General features: G+C 39.6%; 1 protein-coding gene across 3 annotated transcripts in view; it reads right to left on the bottom strand.

Moving 5' to 3' along the window:
• Positions 1-24,817, bottom strand: part of Kiz (kizuna centrosomal protein) — a 103,945-nt gene that overhangs the window by 50,516 nt on the left and 28,612 nt on the right. For all 3 annotated transcript variants that reach the window (XM_076929918.1, XM_076929917.1, XM_034496019.2), the window contains 2 exons: positions 21,712-22,357; positions 20,402-20,705 (listed from right to left, as the gene is read on the bottom strand). In XM_076929918.1, the coding sequence (XP_076786033.1) occupies positions 20,402-20,705; positions 21,712-22,357 (950 nt within the window). The remainder of the gene's footprint in view (positions 1-20,401; positions 20,706-21,711; positions 22,358-24,817) is intronic.

Below are 24,817 nucleotides of genomic sequence, written 5' to 3'. Positions count from 1 at the left end.
CCTGTTCTTGCTGTTAAGAGTCCCACATGAAGACCAAGCTGAACAACTGTTACATATGTGCAAAGGGCCTAGGTCAGGCCCATGCAGGCTCTGTGGATGGTGGTTCAGTCTCTGTGAGCCCTTAATGGTCCAGGTTAGTTGATCCAACGTTTTCAGTTTTCAAAATGGCAGATACCAATTTCACACGCAGCCTCAGCTGAAAATGGGATGATGCTACTGAGGCAACCATGACCAGCAACATGCCCAGCTTTGCAGTAAAGAGTATCAAGGCTCTGGACCCAACACTGGAAGAAAATTCAATTGTCTGGAAAGCAGTGATTTTTCAATCACTGAGATGCAGAACACTCAAATTCACAATATCACTGAATACATAAATTGGGAAAACATTTACTAGCAGGTAGTGTGTGTATGTGTGTGTGTGTTATAAGAAGCAAGCCACTGGCACATATGCCCATGATTTCTTAAAAAAAAAAAAAAAAGAATCTATCAACGCTAACAAAATCATCTATTTCCAGAATGTTATTCTTTTTCATTTTTTTCATTTATTTTGTTATCGTCTAGTAAGTAAATTCTAGCAGGTACCAAGATTTTAGTAAAGGTATTTTTTTCAGGTGAGTAAAGTGTGGGGCCTTTCACAGGCTAGGCAAGCACTCTTCTACCACTGTTGTTGGTCACTATCCTCATGATCCTCAGGGCAACACAATGCTCTTCCCACCTTGCAATGGAGTGGCAATGCTTACTCATGCAAAATGGGTGTATGAACACTCCCTTGGAGAAGAGCAGGGAAGTCATTAGACATTCACCTGAGCCACTCTCTCCCTCCTGCCCCAGACGCAAGAAGCCTCTGGGCAGTGCTAGAGTGCACAGTAGGTAGGTTTACTGAAGAGGGCATTTGTGCTTCACTTACGGAGCTGTGGGACATCTTCACCCACGTTTCCTTCCAATGGTGCAGCTGTTTGGGGCTTCACTCATATTCCTGTAACTAAGCCCAATAAAGTCACTGGCTCATCAAGCTGCACATGGATGGAATAATTCCTTTAGTCTATGTTGGTACCTTATCTGGGGTTTATAGATATTTGTTCACAACTCCTCAGGATGTCATGCCAAGAACCGATGAATAATTCTGACTCTAGTAGGGTGATTTTGACAAAATTTCCTAAATTACAAAGATATGTTTCCTTTAAAATTTAGGACTTTATTTAAAAATAACCATGAAAAAAAGGAAACAAGTTTAAATCTAAAATCACCCTTACCACATTTACTCATATAGCCTATTACAAAGACAGCCACATTGACTAATTTACATTGGCAAAAGAAAAAGAAAAAACTAGACAACCTTTGAAAGTGGAGAAAGACAAGCCTTCAGAACTGCTCATCACATCTCCCCTGTGGGCAATGCTCTATCCTTACCAAGATTCAAAGTAGTAAGAGTCAGTATAGAAGTGCAGAAAACACAATAGGCTGCAGTCTGTCCATGTGGCCTACCTGCCTACCCTTGCCTCTTACTGAAGGGTAGCGCTCCCATTCCAGCCACCAAGTTTGAATATTCTTTTCAAATCCCCCTTTTAAAAACAATTGTTTTCCATGCTCATGATTATTTCTTTAAAAAAATTTGAGATTATAATTACAACATTTCTCCCTTTCTTCCCTCCAAACCCTCCATATATCTTTCCTTGCTCTTTTTCAAATTCATGGTCTCATTTACATTGCTATTAAATGCGTGTGTGTGTGTGTATGCGCGTGCACACACATGCACATATATATATTCCTAAATGTACCCTGCTTGCCTATGTAATGCTATACACACACACACACACGTTTTCAGGGCTGATATTTGGTATTGGACAACCACTTGCTGTGCTCTTCCCTGGAGAAGACTTCTTCAGCTCTCAGCATGTGAGAGTCACTGTTGTCCTTTGTGTAAGGATGAGGTCTGGTGGGCTTTTCCCATCTACTTTGGCATGCCATCCTTGTTCAGTTCATGATTGGGCAGTCATGTTGATAAGACTTCATGGGAGTAGTAGCTGACATTAATAGAAGACATCAAATCCTTTCTTTAAAATAAATCTTTTTTTTTTTTTTTTAAACAGAAGTCTGTCCCCAATGGCTTCCAAGACTTTTCTTCAAAGGTAATAACTAAACAGAGAATAAAAGGGAAGGTGGGCCACATGGAACCAAAGGAGGATGTCAATGAAAAAGCAGAGTGAAGCCATGATGAAGAGGGATAAAGTGCTATGCATTACCATTCAGCCACTAGGAGCAGAATGCAGAATCTGATGAGCTACCCAGTGCCCCCACCCCAAACCCATGTACACTGGGTAGGGCTAGAGGTGAACCATAAGGTCCAGGTATAAACTGATGATGTACTCCCCTTGCTAGTGTGGTTATGTAGGGGTGGACATGTGCTGTGCTCACAGTCAAGGAGAGGTTCTGATTTAGCATGGCAGGACAAAGACCTTAGGCTACAGTTCACGAGAGCTGACCATATCCAGGAAGAATGGAGCCAAGAGACAGACAGGAATCTGAGTTCATTCATTCTTACTTTCTGGGCCTTGGGCAAAGGCAGTCTGAAGACTGGACTGCTGGGTTTCACTGACAGTCTTTGCCTTGTCTACTTGCCTCCCCCCGCCTTAAAAAAGCTCAAAATAGATTCTCTACAATACATAACAGAAAAAGCCCCAATAGATACATAAAGAATAAAAAGAGATCAAGGCTAAAATATATAATAACTTATTGTCTCTTCATCAGTTTTACTTTTACTGTATGCATGCTAAACATCTGACTATAAACTATGGTGTGTTTTGAACAGCATGAAGAATATTTGGGGTGTGTGTCTGTTTAATGATCATTAAAAGCATTCCCATTATATGATTTCCAAGGCCACCAGTGAAACCTATGATATGTTACTAACACAGAACCAAAAGTGCTTTTGCCTCCATGAGCAAATACCGAATAGTTGTGGTCTATGTATTTAAATTTTAGGTTCAGGAGATAGTTTTTTCTTTTTTGTTTTGTTTCATTTAATATAAAAAAAATATTTGTTTGCAGGGCTGGAGAGATGGATCAGCAGTCAAGAACATTGACTGTTATTCTAGAGGTCCTGAGTTCAATTCCCAGCAACCACATGGTGGCTCATAAGCCTATGGTATTGGAATCTGATTCTCTCTTCTGGTATGCATGAAAACACAGCACTCATACATAAAACAAACAAACAAATAAATAAATAAATCTTTAAAAAATATGCTTTATGTATATGAATGGCTTTTGCCTGCATATATGTAAGCATATCATGTGTGTGCCCCATGCCCATGGAGGTCAGAAGAGGACACTGGATCCCTTGGAGTTATAGATGGTTGTGAGCTGTATATGTGGATTCTTGGAACTGAACCTCTTGCAGAGGTCAAGAGCAACAAGTGCTCTTAACTGCTGAGCCACATCTCCAGTGTCAGGAGACACTATTTTTATTAAACAGTTTTATGAAGATATAATTTACATACTATAAAACTAACAAATCTAAAGTAAACATGTCAGCAATTTTTATCAATAAGTTACTGGGTTGTACAGCTACCATACAATTTCAGTTTAGATTCTTCCTAGAACTGAGGCTGGTGGCACAGGCCTGTAATCAAGGTCCCTGTAAACCAGGCTAAGACAATAGGACTATAAGTTCAAGGGCTGCTTGAGCTAGGTGAGTTTAAAGCTGGTCTAAATGACTCAGTATAAGAGCAGGCTCTAGGTTCAATGTCCAGTACCAAAAGCAAAATAAAACCCCCTAAGTAGAGTTCTGCCTTCATATCATGTCATCATTGCGAGCTGCTCTGTCTGGCTCCTTCCTGCAGCCATGACTTCTCTTTTCTTCTCCAGGGTCTCATGTGTGCTAGTGTACATCCTGCCACTCAACCACATCCTTGCCCTACAAGCTCCTCTTTCTTCTGTGTGACAACTCAATGTCCCTTCCCCTTTTTCCTTTTCATGGAACCTCATCTTTGATTAGTAATCAACATCTCATATTATACTCAGAGGAGAAAGGCTCCATGCTTGAGTCAGATGTAGATCCTAAAAAGTCTCAGCCATGGGTCAAGAAACTATCAGTGTAGAAGATATTTAGTTTTCTATAAAAAAAGGTCTTTTCTACTTCAAGTCAATTATAATATACACTGCCCAGGTTATTTTCATAATGGGCCTATGACCAAATATGATACGAAGAGATGTCAGCTGAAGGTTTTCCCTGTTTTTCACACAAAAAAAAAAAAAAAAGAGAGAGAGAGAGAGAGAAAGGAGAAGGAAGAGGGAGGGAAGGAAGGAGGAAGAAGGGAGAGAGAGAAAGGGAGGGAAGGAAGGAGGAAGAAGGGAAAGAGAGAGAGGGAGGGAAGAAGGGAGGGAGGGAGGGAGAGAGTGAGTGAAAGAGAGAGAGAGACTTCTTATCTTTGAAAGTTGAAGAGCCTACATGAGATCCTTGGCTCATCTAGTAAATTAGACTTCTCAGAGAACTACAATAAAGTGTTGTAGACATCGAGCTTCAGTGACCCAAATCTACACCTCTCATTTCCACAGGCTGAGAAGCCGAAAATCAAGGGAGGCCTGGAGAGGAACCATTCCTAGATTTATTTGCAAATGGATACTGTCTTCCTATGGTCTCCCAGAATTGATGGAAGAGCTTTCCTGTGTCTTCATCTCTTAAGAGCACTTAATTCTATGGTGAGGACCCTCCTCTTATGACCTCATCTAATCCCAATTACTTCTCAAAGGCCCCACGTCCACATACCATCACACAAGAGATCACGGATTCCATTCACAATAAAATTGCTATTGCCATTTTACTCGTGGCCTCAGGATGAGACCAACAGAAAATGACTAGACAGAGAAACACAAGTACCCGCGTTTCTGTGGGCAAAAGTGAATAAAGAGTCAAGGGACACCACACCTCTGGCACAACAAATGTGCCTGTTCTTTAAGACATTCTGACACAGTGCTCCTGTTATGTGACTCTAATAGTGTCCTGACACATCAATGTAGTTAAGAGCTGAATGTACAAGCTTAGAAAGCTAATGGGAAAGCTTGTCAGCAATTCAGATTATTTTTGTTTAAAACAAATTTAAGAAATATGTTAAATAACAAATCTACGACTTGCCTCTGCCCTGTCAAGTGTCTCTTGATTTTTCTTTTCTTTTTGATGTGAGCTAGGGCTGGAGAAATAGCTTAGTGGTTAAGAGCTGGTTGTTCCTCCAGAGGACCCAGGTTCTATTCCCAGTACCCACAAGGTGGCTCAGAACTGTCTTTAACTCTAGTCCCAGGGGATATGATGTTCTCTTCTGACCTCTCTGGACACTACACACATGTGGTACACAGGCATATATGCAGGCAAACTGGCCATACGTATAAATTTTAAAAATTAAACAAAAAATTGTGTTTTAATTTTAATGAGCAGCAGAATCCTTGTCCTTGGCATGTCTTGGCCATCATGAAGTAGGACTGGGTGAGTGCTCATATGATGGGGCTGGAAGGATGGGGAAGAGTTGTGCTGCTCCTGAAGATATCCCTTTGGTATATAGTGGTGCTGGGCACTGGCATGTGAGCGGAAGTAGCCAGCATTTCCTCAGACAAGAGCCATACTGGCTGTCTCCATGCCTTTGCTGATGTAGCAGGCCTTTCCTGCAATTCAGAATGACCAACTTCTTTCAATAGCCAAACTAACCTATCATGGCTATTCTAGTTATCTATCATGACATAAAAAAACCCAAACTTAGTGGTGAAAACAACCAACTACTTTTTATGAAGCTTATGGTTTCTTTGGATCAGGAATTTGGAAATGGGTAAGGCATAGTACAGATTGGACCTATCCCTTACTCTACAATGTATGATGCCCAGATTTGACATTTCAGTGACTTTTTTTAAATATAAGAATAAGAAGTATTTGGGCCTTTCTATACTTTTATTTGCAGTCTAAGCAGGGATGACTCTACATGTTAAATTTCTTGAAAATATGCCCATGTTTTGTTCTCTCCTACTCTTAGACTCAAATTTGTTTTAGAAAAAGCCTACTTTTGCTATAGCTCTAAAAGAATCTGGCCTGATGATTAGTTCACAGTTAGACAGAGATAGAAATCAGCTTTGTTCACTCATTAATCTCTGGTCTTTGTTCACCTTAAGCCTTCTCTCTTCCTTTTCTCTTCATTCCCTTCAAGCTGGCATGGAGTACTTTAATAAAAATGCAGTAGTAATGCAGATATATATATATATATATATATATATATATATATATATATATATATATATATATATATATATATATATATATATACACACCTCTCTGAGAGGCTAGAGAATTGCTCTACCAAAATAGCTCACCAGTTAACATTTGCTGATCTATAGAGGACCTAGTTCAGTTCCTAGCATTCACATCATCCATACCTCTGGTTTCATGGGATCTGACAACCTTTTCTGTGCCCCACCATAGGCACCTACACACAGAGTGCATTTACATACTCCGAGGCACGTGTGTACACACACACACACACACACACACACACACACACATGCATACATCCAAACTGATAAATTACTAGGTAAATTAAGAAAAAGGGATGTTTAATATGATGTCAATTACCTTGATATTATAACATTACATATATTCAAATATCATACTGTACCCATTAAAATATTTACAATTATTCACCAGCTAAAGATAAAAGAATTAAAAATCAGGTGTGGTGATATATGCCTGTAAACCCAGTACTCAGGAAGCTAAGGAAGGAAGATGTGGAAGTTCAACTCTAGCCTGTGATATACAGTGAGATCCTCTCTGCAATCATGAGCAGAAGTGCTAAGAGTATTATTAATACTTTAGATGTTAACTTTATTAAAATGTTTTAAGTAAAACAATGATACCACATTGAAAAAAGTCTCAAGAAAAATTAGTAATAAAGGAGGAAGTGTGACAACTACCAAGATCAAATCGTGAAAGACATAAAGTCTGGCTAGATTATCCAGTAAGAAGACTGTATCAGTACTCACAGCTTCCCACTAAAGCATGAGCTGAGGACCTGATGCCTCACTGGTAGTTTCTACAAAACATTTTAACACCAATCCTTCTCAAACTCTTATAGAATGAAAAGTCTGAAATTCATTTTATTAAGCCAGCATTACCCTGATGCCAAAGCCAGACAAAGAAACAACAAAAAAGAGAAGTACAAACTGATATTCCTAATGCAAACATGTCAATAGCTGGGTGTGGTGTGTACGCCTTTAATCCCAGCACTCAGGAAGCAGAGGGAGAGGCAAGTGAATTTTATGACTTCAAGGCAAGCCTGGTCATCTAAAGAGTTCCAAACTAGCACAGACTATACTGAGAAACCTTATCTCAAAACATCAAAAACAAAACAAAACAAAACACAATACAACACCCCAAAACTAAAACAAAACAAAACCCCCTCCCAACTGTCAATAACATATTAAAAAGACCATATACCAATATTCAATGGAATTTAATCAAGGATTAATCAACATACAAAAATCAAGCAATGAGGTGAGGAAGCTGGGGACAATGGCTTGATGAGTAAATTGTCTGACAAGCCTGAGGGCTTGGGTCCAATCCCCAGCACCAAGGTAGTAATGTACTTGCAATTGCAGTGCTGGGGAGGCAGAGACAGACACCATTCCTCTGCTGCGATCCTAGTCCACGAGATCAGTGTCTCTTTCTGGACCACAGGGCTCCCTGCTTGTACCCTTTCTTCAGTTACTTTCTAACACAGTAGTTGGTTGTGGATTTGGTCTAATGCTACATGTATTATGTTAATTTGGTCCCCAAAATTGCATGAAAATCCGCACATAAGACATTGAGGGACCCTACCCTCAGTTGGTTTGATCAGTAAATAAAGTTGCTGGCGGCCAATGGCTGGGGCAGGGAGACAGAAGCAGGACTTTAGGATTCCTGGGCAAGGGACTGAGAAAGGAGCAGGGAGATAGTAAAAGCCTCCATGCTGGGAAAGGAGAAGAGGCCACGCCTGAGAAATGCCAGACAGAGAACACAGCAACTATGTAGGTGCTATAGAACTCAGCCAGAGAGGGCTGCAGGTCTGGGTCTGGGCAGCTAAGATGGAATATAGGTTTTAGTAAGTAATAACTTAGGGATATCGGAGAGGAAAGTGTTAGCCATGTTGAGGTTTGGAACTTCCAGCCATTGAGCTGTGTGTGTGTGTGTGTGTGTGTGTGTGTGTGTGTGTGTGTGTGTGTTCTGTTCAGGGACCTAGAACATTGGGGCAGGTAGTAAGTACAGCACAGCCATTGCCGGGCAACTTGAATAGTTATTTGGGTTCTGTAACAGTGGTCCTTCATTTTCACTAAAGTACAATCTAAAATTCTGCACATGTCCAATAAGACCCTTCATGATGGTGCTGTCTCCTGCTTGGCTTCTTCTGCCCTCACCTTTTCTGGGCCAGCTATACTGGTCTCTACTCTTCTTGGAAACCCCAAATACTCTACTTCACAGCCTCTGACTGTGTGGTTTCTTTTACTTGGTATGTTCTTCCTTCCCTTTCTCAATATATGTGGAAAGAGGGACTATAAACAAAGGAAAAAATACAATAGGTCAAAAATAAAATGATAAAGAACAGAGCGATTAAGTGGACAGAGAATATTTGAACACAAGTAATATGTTTCCCTATATACTTCAGGTCTCTCTACTCAAATTCCGCCTAAAGAGACGGACTTTTTCTTCCTATCTTCTATTAAAGGTGCCCATGTCTTTCCTAGCTACTCAGCATCATTATTCTTTTTCATAATACTTTTTATGCAGAATGTTCACCCATATATATTTTTAACCTTCCCACTTCTATACATACATGATCAATACTAACACATGGGTAAAAACAATCCTGATATACATCAGAGGCTCATGCTTACTGTTCAATTAACATACTGCCTTCTCAGTTACTTACAGGTTCCTAACCAGCTACACCCAAAACTCAGTAGGTTAAAACTAGAACTTATTGTATCTCACAATTTTGTAAGTTAGGAACCAGTCAGAGCTTGGCTAAGTGAGCTTTTGTATGACATTATCTTGAGAGATCATTTGATTATTGTAGAGTGACCTGTTAACCAAGACCCAGAAGGCTTCTCCTTTGTATCTGGCACCTTTGTGGGAACAGCTGAAATGGAATGGCTCAGCTGGGAAGACATCATCATTCCTTTAGCACAGCAGCATCACAAGTCAGATTTCTAATAGGATGGATCATGGCTTAAAAACTGAGTGTTCTGGAAAACATGGTAGAAAGGTGGATGGCCCATTATAACTTAGCTGCTTGTTAAACATGGCTGTTATAAGCCATGTAGCAGCTATCCCATCATGCTTTACTTGTCTAAAGAAGACATAAGGCCACCTAGATTCAAAGGAACACTGAAGAATCAGAAGCCAGCTTGAACAGTCACAAAACCCCATAGCTCACAGTACAGAGTGTTGGGCTTAGCAAATGTCAGGAAACTTTGGTTAGATTAAAGTAAAAACTTAAAGAAACTAAACTTTTAATTATGACAGTATAACTAGAAGAGAGAATAATTTAGTTTTAATATATAGACATAGAATAATTTTAAATGATCTATCTTCCTCCTCACCACTACTTTGGTTTTGTTACTGTTACTTATGGGAACATGGTCTCACTGTGTAGCCTAGGCAACCCTCCACCACATTATTATTCTAGGCTGGCTCAGTCTGCCTGTTTCAGCCTCCCAAGTACTTACACCATGTCCACTTCATCTACATAATTTCAAAACGGAAACTTAGGTAAGAGGCAAACTCACTGCGGGAGGCCTGTGAAGCACTTGAGTCTTGAGTTTCTTTTATCCTATCCCCAGCACCTCTATGTACATGCTCATGCTTAAATCTTTACATCAAAATCTTTGTGAGAAGCCCCAACTCTGCCTTTAAAAAAGTCTGTGCTGAGCTTGCTAGTAGAAAGAAGAAAATTTTTTAAAAAAATGGAAAAGAGGTGCTACAAGCTGGTTTCAAAGGTAAAGGTGCCCACTGAACAAAGCTGATTGCCTGATCTCAATCCTTGGATCTCACAATGGGGAGGAAAACTAACACCCAAAAGTTGTCCTCTGAGCTTCACAAGTGTGCAGTGGCACTGGCACACACCTGCACACACATACACAGGGTGGTGGTGGAGAATAAAAATTTTAACATGTTTTTTAAAAAGAAAAAAAAAATCCAAGCAGCTAAAGATGTAGCTCAGTGGCAGCTTACCTAGAATGCACATGGTCTAGGTTTGATTCCTAGCATTATAAAAATAATCAGAAAGAAAGCAAGCAATCAGTGGCCAAGTGAGATGTCAAGACAAAGGTTATTGCTTCTCTCTTCCTTGAGCACCAGAGTTTGGAGTCAACATGGGCAAAATGGAGAAGACAGGAAGGAAAAGCATGAGATTCAGTGAACTTGAAGATAACATCAAAATAACCCAGAATTGACATGTAAAGAGAAAGAAGAAGAAAAAAAGGTAACAGGGTATACAAGAACTGTGAAACTACCACAAATGGTATGTATGCCCACTGTGAAGATAACAGGAGGAGAGCAAATGAGTAGAGAAAGAGAAAATACCTAAGTAACAATGGCTAAGAAGTCCAAAATAACTACCACACCTCAAACCAGAATCTGGAAAAGTCATAGAATGCCAAGATAAATGCCAAAAAATTCTACACATAGGAATGTATACATGCTTAATGAAATCAGAATGCATAGATTAAAACTGGCAGAATCTTAAAAAGATAAAACCACAATTACAGTTTAAGACTTGAACCCACTTCTATCCAGTAGCGGACTGGCCCAGTGTGCAGTCAGTCATGACGTGGACAAACTAAACAGCAGCATTAGTGACATAAACCAAAATGTGTGGACTCATCCAACACCACCATGAGTCATTCTCAAACTCGCATAGAGCATATACTGAGAACATCACATACCTTGACAAATTTAAAATAATAAAATAATTATTATGATTAAGAAGTATGATTTTAAGCCAAATATGAGAGATACTAAAAACTTGGTGGGTATAACTCAATTGTATTTTTCATAGTTTTAGGGATGGACAGTCCAAGATCATGGTGACCAATTCAGTTCCCGAGAAGGCCTGCAGGTGGCCACCTTCTATGTATCCCCATGTGCAGAAGAGAGCTCTGGTATTCTATAAAGGCACCAGCCCTGAGATTAAGGTGCCACCTTTATGACCTCAGGTAACCTTTGGGACTTTCTCACAGGCCTTATTCCATATGTTGGTAGTTAAGAGTTTCAACAAAAGAACTGGTATGTGGGAAGGGGGAGTTAGAAGACAAATATTTATATCAGGCTAACAGAGGATAGGGAAAAAAACATCAGATAAAATTCATAAATGACAGGTCTTTTCTGTCATTTATTTCTGTGTTACAAATATCAAAAGGAGAATAAGAGAACAGAATATGAGCAAGTATATGTCTACCAATATGATAATTAGAGAAAATGGACTGATGACTTAAAGGACAGAAACTATCCCATACAAGAAGAAATACGTCACTTAAATAGGCCTACAGCCATTGAATAAGCTGAATCAATGTTTAAACTTCCAAATTGTTTCACTAGTGAATGCTAGCAAACAGTAAGAAAATGAATTTTACCAAGTCTCTAGAATCTCTTCCTGGAAATAAAATAATGAACAAAACAAATAACAACAAACGAACACCGAAGCCCAAGAGAAGACATACTCCCTTTTCATAAAGAACTAGAACTTCAAATGTAAAGCTAGTACTCAAAAGAGAAAATTTTTAATTAAAATTCAACAATAAGAAGAATAAAGTCAGAATTAAAAATGGAACAGAGAGGGCTGGAGAGATGGCTCAGTAGTTAAGGGCAGTTGCTGCTCTTCAAGAGGACTTAGGTTCAATTTTCAGTGGTCACATGGTGGCTCAAAATCATCAGTAAGTCCAGTTACAGGAAATCCAATGCACTCTTCTAGCCTCTGTGTGGATACTTGTAATACAGAAACATACATGTAGGCAGAACATCATACGTATAATTTTTTTTTAAATTACAAAAGTTTAAATGGACAAAAGATCTATATAGATTCTTTAAAGTTACTTAGGTACAAAATAAGTAAATGAAAAGAATCCCAATATCATTTCACATTAATAAACTGCAAATTAATGAGATACTAGACATCCACTTAATAACTAAAATTAAAAACAGAACCAACAAAACAAAATACAAGAAAGCCAAATGCAAATGCTGATACAAACTGGAGCAATTAGTATTCTCGTTCACTGATAGTGATAATGTAAACTGGTACAGTAATTTGGAAGTTTCTTTTAAAGCTAAACAGAGACTTAGCTGAGCTCAACAGCCCAGTGGTTGCTCTCTTGATTACCCAATTAAGTTGAAAGTGTGTATGTCTAAAACAAAACAAAACACAACAAAAAAACAAACAAAAAAAAACTGTACATGGACTTTCACAGTAGTTTTCTTTATAACTGACAAAACCTATAAGCCATTACAGTGTCCAGTAATAAGTAAGTGGACAAATAAATTGTGACATATCCATATACTAGAATATAATTCATTGTTTGAAAGAAAATAAGCCAGAAAGCCACAGAATGACAAGAAGAAACTTAAGATGAATGCTGCTCAAAAAGCCAGTCTGAAAGGCTGCATGCCACATTCTTTTGCCTCTGGTACACTGAATAGCCAAAACTATAGAGATAGTTAGAACAGTGCTTGAAAACCACACCAATCAGAATGCACAGATATAGCTAGTGTGATGGCTGTATCTACAACACAGTAACTGAACCTAAGGTTCAGGGATCATTGCAGAAGTGGGGCAGGAAGGCTCTAAGGGCTGGGAGAACAGGGAGTTTGCTATGAGATAGTGACTCCTAGGAATGTTCAAAGCTATACCCACAATGTCTCATCAACATGGCTGTTAAAATATGACCTGAACAAGAACAATAATATACATGACAAAGTAGTCAGGGGAGAGCCCACAAAGCCTCATTCCTAGACTAAGAACATCAGGCAACTAAGGAATACTGAAAATGAGAGAAACAGTCTTCCCCAGGGAAGACCAGATCAATTGGTTATTCAACACCAAATGGTCATCCCAGGAAACATACAGAGAACTAACATTATACAGACAAAATAGGTTATATTTATGAGTTTAGGGATACACCACACACACACACACACACACACACACACACACACACACACACACACATATGCCGGGAGCCAAACTCAGGAAATTACCTGCTGTTTTAGAAAGTCTAGTCAGTACAAGGTTAAGAAAGGACATTCACAGGTCTCAGGTCCTAGGAACCTAAAGAACGTCTGGCATTTCCTTGGAGCTGATTATGACAGTGGGATGGTCTAGGGTGATAAGATTATGACAGTGGGAAGGTCTAGGGCGATAAGGATTCCATAGTAGGATAGCCCTAAGCAATGACCCTCGCCCAAACTTCCCGGTTTGCTGTGTCTTTATAACCTGCCCCCAAAATTAAAGTTTCAGAGCTTGATCAGAACCCAGACTTGCTCTCATGTCTCTTGTCCTTTCATTCGTTCGCCCCCTTTCCTAAGGTCTCGTCGAATCCCGCGGGCCGGGGCACACACAAGTTATGAATTTGAAGGAGAGCAAGGGGAGGGGTACATGGGAGGTGCAGGAAAGGAAGAAGGGAATAGTGTAATTATATTATAACCTCAAAAAATGTTTAAAAATTCAATATTTAAGAATGGATAGTACTTGCCAACGGTTGAGGCTCAAGGAGAAGAGAGCTGTGTAGGTGGAGCACAGGGGGTTCTAGACAATGAAGGTATTCTAACTCATTCTGTATACTCCTATGTTGTGGATATATGTGTTTGTAAGAAGAATAAAATACAAAGAAGCTCAATACACACCACACCTCCTAGAGACAAAGCAGAGAAGCACAACAGGAGAAAAACTGCTATTGATGCAGATGTGCACAACTACTTTTCTGGTCTCTACCTGCCATGCTCTACTCACTCAGATCTGACCATGGCGATGAGAGGTGAGGGAAAGTCCGAGTTATCTTGGCTACAGGGCGGGCTCCCCTGGACTATATTCATTGTCACCATGTGCTCTCACAGGTTTCACACTGAAGCCTAAACATACGACTCAACCTTCTGTCATTATGGACAGATGTTTCTGCTCACACAATCCTTGAAGAGATGCAAATCTCACTTCCAATTCTTCTATTTACCTTCTACTGCTGTGTAGCAAATTATCACAACTCTGGAACCTAACACAAATGTATTAGCTCACAGTTTCTATGGATCAGGATCTTGATATGGGTGACTGAGGCCCTTTGCTCAAGTCTCACCAGCCTGAAACTAAGGTGTCTGCTGGGGTTGCAATCTTATCCAAGGTCCAAATCCATGAATTCCTTTTCTTACCTCTGGAGAACTGAAATGTTGTATGCCTGGAAGGCATAAAAACTATCCCACGCTACTAGATGGCATTTTGCTTCTCTTTGTCTATCTCACCTGCTCAAAATCCAATCTCTTTTAAAGTCTCTTCTGATTAGGGCAGGCCCACCTGAATAATCATGATTAGCCCAAAGTCAATTGATTCAGGACTTTCAGGAAATCTGCACAACCCTTTATCTGTCATATAATATAGAACAGTCAGGAATAAAATCTACCAAACTCTCTGACATTTGAGGCTATGGGATTATGCAGGGGATGTGCAGCACAGGAGAAGAAACTTGGAGCTATCTTAGAATTCTGCCTACCACGTAGAGAACTAATCCTGAGGAAGTCAATGCTGTCTAACCCTTGTAAAGTAGGCCACTCCTCACACTGTCCTTTTAAAATAATCTTCAACTGTTGCACATGACGCAGAAATTGAACTCCAAATTCATTATTCAAGGTCCATCTCCCCTTGTCCTAGTAGATGCTGGAACCCTTAGCTTCCAGAATCCCTCAGCAGTGAGTTTTCACAGGGAATCAGGAGTGGGACTAAGCCCACGTCTTTAGTGTCCTTTATGTCTGTACTCTTTCCCTCCTAATTTAAAGCCTATTCAGACTTCAAGAAGCTTCACTGAGCCTCCTACAAAAGCTTTCCAGACTCTGGATCCTTGTTGAACTTTTCTTCATCTGAGTTTGCTCTGAAGTACTAAAACAGACTGAAAAAGAAAACCATACACTTCCCATCCCATGTGCACATGCCTTTGCAACTCAACTTTGAAAGCCTAAGAGATAGACTGGATCATGTGACTCTTTATCCAATGCAATGTCAGCAAACATGATGCAAGAAGACACCTGCACAGCACCTGTGCAGGGCTAAGTGCAGCTCTGTAGCAGAGCACTTGCCTAACATGAAGAGGCCAGATTCTAGCCAAAAGCACAGAACAAAGACAAAGCAAGCACTGGGGAAATAAGGCTTTCCTTCGTGCTGTCTTGAGGCTATGCCACCATTAGTGACAGGCCATACTGACCTTCCAAATAATGAGAGACATGAGGCCAAGTCACTCCTGTGGCCCCCAAGTAACCATGGGTCTGTCACATGAAAAATAACAAAGGTAGTACTTCAAATCATGGGGTTATATACCAACTTGTACTTCAATTTATTTATTCTTTAAAATAAGGAGATTCAAAATCACCCTTTTTAGTAACAATTACTTTACTGTTTCATTTTAGTATATATTTTATTTTTTTTAATTTATTTACTATTCGTGTGTGTGTGTTTATGCACACATGCATGCATGTATGGTGTGAAAGATAGCATGACACAGAGTGCATGTACATGTCAGGGGAAAACTTGTGGAGCTGATCCTTTCCTTCCAACTTTAGGTGGGTTTCAAGGATTGAACTTTGATTGTCAGGCTTTTAGAGCAAGCACCTTTAAATGCTGAACTGAAAGACCCCCAAAGGGAGACCCTCACTCAAGTCTGGATTAGCGCGCACCCAAAGACACACGAGAGACCTTCTTGATGCAATAGCAGAGGTAGTTTAATGGTGAGGGCCCTATCTGTCCAGTCTTTGGCATGTTTTCTTGGAAGAAGAGTAAGTTCATTAGACTTATGCTGAAGAAACTGTATGAACCAGTTTTTAATATCTGAAAGCATCTATGGAACTGGGTCTGGAAACTTACCCAAACACTTGGCTTAAAAAAAAGAGAGATTTTATTTATTTGCTTATTATTTATCTGTGAGACAGGGTTTCACCATGTAGCTCCTACTGGCCTAGAACTCACTACATCAACCAGAACAGCCTCTAACTCAAAGAGATTTATCTGTCTCTGTCTCGAAAGTGCTGGATTTAAAGGTGTGCACTACCATACCCAGCAAGATTTTATTTTATTTTATTTTATTTTATTTTATTTTATTTTATTTTATTTTATTTTATTTTGGTTTTTCAAGACAGGGTTTCTCTGTGTAGCCCTGGCTGTCCTGGAACTCACTTTGTGGACCAGGTTTGTGGGGAGCCAACAGAAAGTAAACAGAAGCAACAGAATGCAGCCATCTTGAGCCATATACCCTGGCAAGAGACTTGATTACATCAGCCTACAACAGCTGAGCACACTCTGATAACATCTTGTTTTAGATACCCAGGATCTTCCCTTGGGTGTGTGAGACTTAAGGGTGTAATTTAGATTTAAGGGTGTGACTTAGAGATCAGATTTAGAGACAAGGCCTAATGCATGACTTAAAGGTGTGACTTAGAGGAGTGGCTTAGAAGTGAGACATATAAAAGGCAAGAGGCAGACAGAAGAGTTCAGTACAACTTGGAGTAGGAATTAGGCACTCAGGAAGAAAACAGATTATCATTATTAGTTATTAGGCACTAGGCACTTGGAGGAAGAACAGAGAATTAGGCATTAGACATTAGGCACTTAGCACTTGGAAGAAGTAACTTGGAACTTGGAGGCACTAGGGACTAGGAACTAGGGACTAGGAACTCAAGACTTGGGACTTGGAGAGAAAAGAGAGACTGAAGAATAAATGGGGTTGAATCACACTCTCTCTGGTCTCCATTCTTCGAGTCCGTCCTCACTCTCTCTCTTGCTGAACCCCGACCTGCAGACCAGAGCAGCTTGGGGTAGTGCAGGCTCTAACAGTTTAGCCCCCAAGGCTTTTGGCAGTGCGGGTTAAAACATTAATAGAGTGGTCCTCAACAGTTTGGTCCCCAGACTTGGGGTAGCTCGGGCGGCAACACGGGTTGGTCTCGAACTCAGAAATCTGCCTGCCTCTGCCTCCCAAGTGCTGGGATTAAAGGTGTGCGCCACCACTGCCTGGCGCAAGATTTTATTTTATTTTTCCACTTATATGTATATGTGTGCCTGTTGTGTAGGTTTGTGCCTATAGAGGCCAGAAGAGGGTACTAGATACCCCGGAGCTGGAGTTACAGGAGGTGGTGAGCTGCCTAAAACAGGCTAGAAACTGAACTCGGGTTCTCTGCAAGAGCATTATATCCTCTTAACTACTAAGCCATCTCTCCAGACTCTCAAAGCACTTGATTACCAACTCAAGTATCATTAAGAGTTAAATACACAAATGATATGTGGTATGTCCATATATAGAAATATTATTCAACCATAAAAAGAAATGAGATTTTGATACATGATATAACATGGATGAACCTCAAAACCATACACTAACTAGAATTAGGTAGACATAAAAGGAGCAAGAATAACTGCACTTACAAGAATTATTTAGAGTACCAATTTTACCTATACACCATGAATGTAATTAGTGTTACTGAATTGTATATTTTACAATGGCAAATTTTATGTTATATATTTATTTACAGGACTTAAAATTAATGATGTAACATATTCAAATCCATTGAACTGTATACTCAGGAGACTTGAATAGCTTGTGAACTATATCTTAATAAAACTATTTTTTTTTTAATTAAAAGCATAAAAATCAGCACACCAGACTCATTGGGTAAAGGTGCTTACAGCCAAACCTGATGGTTGACCTGTTCACCCCCCAGTACCCCCATGATGGAAGGAAAGAACTGATTCCTACAAGTTGTCCTCTGACCTCTATATTTGTGCCATAGCATGTGCAAGCCATTTCCACATGCATACTAAATAAATAAAAGTAATTAAAAAAAAACAACCTTCAACCTAATTTCTAGAAAGTGCTTTCACCACCAAAAATCAATAGTCTCAAATTTAACAGCACAGATAGTAATTGACCACTGTTAAATGACTGACCTCTTCATTTTGAGGAGGGGAGGTTATCAGCACTAATACTGAAAAATTCACCAAATGCCCATATTTTCCAACAATTATTTGAAAACTATCTTGAAAAACTCAGGTACTTAGATTTTGAATTATAGGAAAAAGTCATTTGGGCAGGAGATTAGGACAAAGAATATTCTTGATTTTACCATCTTCCAACTCTTTTACCTCAGAAAGTTATCAAGTCCTATATAGTGGGGCTTTTTGCCAGCTACCACTGGTATAAATAATGGCCCAGAGACTATTAATGTAAAGCTCAGGTCTTTAGCTGAGACAATCTCCAGCTAGTGTTTAACTTAAACTATTCTAGTCTACAACCTATCTTGTGGCTAGGTCTATATCTTTCTCTGTTCTGCTGCAGTTGGTGTCTGTTCCTCTCTGTCTGTTCTTGAATCTCTAACTATGTTTTCTTCCCCTGTGTCACTCTCTCTGTCTGGAAAGTTCTGCTTGCCCCCTTCCTGTCCAGCTACTGGCCATCAACTCTTTACTACAACCAATCAGTAGTGAGACAATCTGATACAGACCATTGCCTTAGGCAGGTGAGGAAGGACAAATATTTACAAAATAGAAAATCTGGTGATGGGACATAGAAATGACAATACCAAAATCCTGCTAACATTTAGCATTTAGAATTTACAACTGAAAACATAGAGGCACACCTTCACACAATGTGAAAAAAGGTTACCTTAACAGTCCTAAGTTAGCCTACTGAGGTATAACACTGCTCAGTATGTTACCAGAAGAAAGAGCCTGCAAACACAAAACAGACACATTCTCTCTCTAATCAAAAAGTTTCTCATGTACTTCTATATGATGTAACACCTACAAGTTCTTTGATGTGAGAAGCACAATAATAGAAAAATCCTCCAGGCTTCTCTCTCTAAGGATCCAGTTTCTCAAGGAGAGCAACCAGCTAATTCTGTGCATAGGGCTTGTATTCTGTACCTGCTCTTAGAAGAAGATTCACTCTGACATTCATTGCCCCACACTGCTAGGACGGAAGGCAATCAACATGTGGTGCAACTGAAAGCTGGGGATAGAAGTTAGGGAGGTAAGTTCTCTCTCTCTCTCTCTCTCTCTCTTTGTGTGTGTGTGTGTGTGTGTGTGTGTGTGTGTGTGTGTTCTGCTCCCAGGTCTATGTGACACTGCTGCATTCCTGGTCTTAGTTTATTCACTTATAAAAGAAAGGCCTATCTTAAGCTATTTATTCAGGCTCTTTCTTCTCCTAAAAGAAAATTGATTGATTGATTGATTTCAATTAGAGAATTTGTCTTCAATACCTAGTAAGTTTTCTACTCAGAGAATACAGAAAAACTTCTTTTATTTGGTCCAAAATTTCCAATTAATTGTAAAAACACATACCTTGCCTTTTATGAGTTGGACATTTGTTAAGTGCTCAAAATGTATCACACTGAAGCTCTAATTGAATACCAGGGATTCTCATATTTACACCCAAAAAGGGAAGTCTGACTTACAAAAACAAGGATAAGTATTACCTCAATGTTTTTAATAATTTGTTTTTATTTTATGTGCATTGGTATTTTGCTTGATGTATGTGTGAGGGTGTCAGATACTGGAGTTACATACAGTTGTGAGCTGCCATGTGGATGCTGGGAACTGAACCTGGGTCTCCTCTGGAAGAGTAGTCAGTGCTCTTAACCACTGAGCTATATCTTTGGCCAAGTATTACCTCATTTAATGGCATGGGGAAATAAAAGATATCCTGAGAAGCAATACAAAGATTAAGTGTATATTTAGATACACTTATAAAGTATAAAGTATATAAAGTGTATAAAGCTTTGAGTTCCCAAAGTTAAATTTCCTAGTAAGTTAGGTTACTTTTTTTCTTTTGTTGGGGGTAAATGTCAACATTTAATGGTAAGGGATTGAAAAAAAAAAATAGGTAAGTAAGGGTTAGGTCAAGTGACTTGTACATTTACTAGGATTGCGTGGGTATAATTATAAACTGTGAATCACCACTCTGACTTTTAAAAGCTACCTTAAAACTTATAAAAAAGGAAAGGAATTAAAAAGGAAAGAAAGCAAATGAGAGTTTACCCAAAAGCCTACTTATAAGATTAGGTAACCTAAACGAGCTTTGCTGGGTGTTCAATATTTTCCGCTCGAAACAGACTCTAAAAGACACAAAAACAATGACTATGCAAAAAGGAATGGCTTACTGTCTTGGTGAATCTGGGGAGGGTTCACTTTTTGAACCAGGAAAGCTTTGGGTCTGCAAAACACATTCAGTGAAGAGTGAATTTTGTCTCGGTTCAGTGTAGACTGATCGTGAGGCCTGCATTCCATCTTTACCAGCTATCTTGGCTCCAGGATTCGACAGTGCCTCCAGACTCTCTAAAATCAGATCATCTTCACTTACAGAGACTGTGAGGTCACTGCTGCTGCATGAGCTTTCCTCCTCCTGCTCTTCCTGAACTTTTGGGAAGGCCTTCTGTGACTTTTGGTCCCCATGGTCAAGATCATCTGCAAGAGGAGAAGTGTGGGCATTGCTGGTCACAAAGTTCTCAGAGTCCAAAGAAAACAGAACAGAATTTCATCCCTTTAAAAAACTTATAGAAACCTGTCTGGTGTACCTTTGGTCTCAGCAGAGGCAAGAAGATTTTTTGAGTTCAAGGTCAACTTGGTCTACTTAGAGAGTTCAAGGCCTCCCAGGACTACACAATGAGACTCTGTTGCAAGAAGAAAAAAACAAAACCAGAAACAAAAAAAAAAATAAATAAATAAAACAAAACAAAACAAAAAAAACCCCAAAGCAACAAATATGCAGAAGCACAGGACTGGAAGACAGCTCAGTCAACAAAGTGCTTGCCTCAGAAGCATGAAGCCCTGAGTTCAATACTTTGCACATGCACATAAAGATGCAGGCTCCATGGTATGCTTATGATCCCAGCGCTGGTGAGGCGGAGACAGGAAGATTCTGTGGTTCACTGGCCATTCAGTCTAGACTAACTGGTGAACTCCAGGTCAATAAGAATCCCAGTCTCAAAGGAACTAGGTAGCCTTTCTTTCTAAAGTTAACACGCAGGCTTGTTCTCTAGTTTCCCTGCACACACACACACACACACACACACACACACACACACACGTACTGCCCCCAGATAAATATATTTATACACACATATACAAATGCATTAAAAATGTAGAAACAATTTACAATTAACAGTATTTAAATCTTTAAAAAATTACTCTTTTAGAAAGTGAAGATCAAATGAACTCAGGGCCTCATAATAAATACCACTGAGCTGAACACTCTCAACTCTCAAAAATATTTTAAATGCTTTCTAAACATGATTTTTAAAATTAGTGAATTCATCTTTTGAAACATTTCCATAAACACATATAAGAAGTCATTTGGATAGGACTCATTGATGAAGTTACTTCTTTGTTCAAAGAGATAAATTTGTAGATCACGATGAGAAAAGCTAGGCATTAAGAAAAATCAACAAACAAACTCAGTCTGTCATCTCACCTGAAAAAGCTTCCCAAGCAGAATGCTTCTCTCTAGCCCACTTATTTGCAGATGTATAGTGTTCTGAAACTGCTATCACGGGGACCAGCGGGCTGGCTCTTTCTTCCCTGACTTCAATATGTTCTTGTGTCAGTATTTCTCTGTCTGATCCCTCTGATCTGCTGGAACTGTCACACTTTAAATCAGTGATTCTGTTCTCTGGACTTAATCTTTCCTGTAACGAGGAATGGAGTTCAGCAGACTTTCTTCCTTCAGATAAATTACTCTTGCTATGACGTGTGCTGCTTCCTATCTCCAAGCAATGAGTTTGTTCTTTCTCAGACAATACACAGCTTGTGACTGGCGTTTTCTTACCAGTCTGAAGAGATGTCTTTCCATGTATTTTGTCAGACTTATTTAAGCACTGTATGTCACCATTAGTCTGCACTACACAGCTGTCTGTCACACAGCTGTTCTGGGCTGTCTGTTGGTGTGAATGTGGGTCAGAGATTGAAAAGTTCTTTGTGGGTTGGTTAGATTTCTGCTCTGTACTGAAATCTTCAATGCTTGAGATGGCTGACATTTGGCGGCCCATAAAGATTGTTGCTGGTTGATACAATCCTCTTGACATAGCTGTCCCCGAGTTAATTCCTGCCTGCACTGCATCCTGCAAAAGACATGTTGCATATGAGCAGTGAAGTTGAGAGGGAAGGAGGGAGAGGAAGCATGACCACGGATATCAACTCCTACCACTGACAAACATTCCTTCCCACTTCATGAGTTAGCCAGCTCTGCTACAACCCAGATTGTTACTGTAATAACAACATTGCTGTACACAGCAACCATTGCCAATGAACTATGGAACTCGTTTCTGAAGAACAAAATGCATGTGTTTAGCCCAGCTGAATGAAGTATGTGGCTAAAAGGAAATGGCATTAGTAAATTTTAGGTTATGCACATCGTACCCCAGTGCCAATCCCTGAAAAGTGGTGAGTTCTAAATGCACTCTATACAGACTCATTCAGCACTGCTATAAAGAAAATTGACAGAAAAAAAAAGAAAAAAGCAAACCAAGGGAATATATAGGACAGAGAGTAAGAGGGTTCAAATTCTATTTCCAGTGCTATATAGAAAATAAAAACTACCAGTGGTGACCTTCATAATGAGAGTAAAGCATATCACAACATATATAGGATATTAACATCAAAATTTCCTGAACATCTTCAAGAAATTTTTAAATAATTTAATTTACTAGCATGTATGATAAATTTACTAGTATGAGAAAATCTGAGCCTGGTCTTTGAAGGGTAGGAGAAAGGAGAGAAGACAGAGGCAAGCTGAGCAGAGAACATGGCTGGGACTGGGGACATGGTGCCAAGCTGAACTAGAAGTAACAAGCTGAAGTCTTCCAGAAGTTAAGTGCTTTTCTTCCAGAAGGAGCAGAGCACTCCCACACGTGAACTCCTTCCCAGAGGCTCACACTGTAGGTGGGGATGTGTAAAATGTATCTGCACCTTTCTTCCACAGATGGAAATACCAAGATCCAAACTGCAAGATAAGAAATGTTAAGAGAGCGGGCTGGAGAGATGGCTCATTGGTTAAGAGTACTGTCCATTCTTCCAAAGGTCATGAGTTCAATTCCCAGCAACCACATGGTGGCTCAAACCATCTGTAATTGGATCTGATGCCCTCTTCTGATGTGTCAGCAACAGGATGCTCATATACATTAAGGAGATTTTAATAAAAAAAATTAGAAATGTCAAGAGAGAACAACAATAGAATCCAGGCCATATTTCTCTTCAAATGTTGTCTCTTCTAATCCTGGAATAACAACACTAGTTCCTCCACCCCACACACAGTCAACAAATCAAGGACGCCAGAGCAAGGCAATGGAATAAAGAGCACCGATAACCTCTGCTCTGTAGCAGAGGTGAGGAACCCCGAACAGCTCTTCAGAACTCTGGAACTTGACCAGCTTTCTAGAAATCTGGGAAGCATTTATTTAAGAGAGCCAGTTAGATCTTGAAAAACCAGGAAGCTTCTGGGTTCTCAGGTTCTGGCCAACATGACCACTGTACTCACAGAAAAAAACCCAGCCAGGCAGCCAATGGAAAAGGAATGGAGTCAGAATTCTTTTGAAGTCCCATTTCCAGACAACAGTCATCATTTGACTATCTGGTAGCTCCTTGGGGTACTCTATGCAGAAGACTGTTTTCACTTGACCCAGCTTTGAACTGACCCAGTGCAAATAGCTGTGATCCCAAGCCAAGTTTGTTGAAAATAATCAGAACCAGTTTTTAAATGTGGAAGCTGCCCAAAGTAGGCAATACCACTCAAAGTAAATAAAAGGCTACATATATTTTAAAGAAAAAGCTGGTCAAAGTGCTGCCTATTGGCTTAAGGAACCCTGGAAGGTTCTAGTATACTCCTGGGACTCTATCCAGATGACCAACTACATGCCCCAGCTGTAGGAAATGTTGAAGAAAAATTTCCATGAAGTAAGTGCCTGAGCTCTCACCTCTAGCTCAGTCTGAGGCTCTAAGCAAGAAGCGAAGGCCAAGGTGGAGCTGTGAACTGCTCAGTGGAGTGTGGGTATGTCCAATGTGTACCTAGAACCTCTTGGCAAAGACGATAAGAATCATAGGCTCAGGCATCAAAGAAAGCTGATGGTTATTAAGTAAATTTAACAGAAACCTCAGTGACCATACATGAAAAATAATACACATTCAACATAACTAGGTCACAGCAATTAACAAAGGATTCAGAGAGGGTAGAACTGTCACAATTGCCACATTTAATTATTACTTAAAAATGAAATGAAAAAATAAATAAATAAATAAATAAATACAGACAGTGGGCATTTATGATCAATAAAAACTATCTCTGAAGAAATCCAGGTGTTAAACTTACTAGATAAAGACATTAAATTATCTAGAGTTAGCTAAATAAGCATAAACAGTTAAAGAAAATCATGTCCATAGAATTAAAGTATCCTAACATCCAGAGGCTGACTCTTGAGGCACCCAGATGAATGAATGACCTTGGAGCCAGTAGATATGTTTACTGAAACCTACCTCAAAAGTGGGATGAACAGGGGAGAGGGAGAGGGAGAGACAAAGATTTTAAA

This window comes from Arvicanthis niloticus, chromosome 2 (assembly GCF_011762505.2).
Source record: "Arvicanthis niloticus isolate mArvNil1 chromosome 2, mArvNil1.pat.X, whole genome shotgun sequence".
Lineage (NCBI taxonomy): Eukaryota > Metazoa > Chordata > Mammalia > Rodentia > Muridae > Arvicanthis > Arvicanthis niloticus.
Note: the sequence above shows the minus strand (reverse complement) of the source record. Positions and strands in the feature narration are given on the sequence as shown.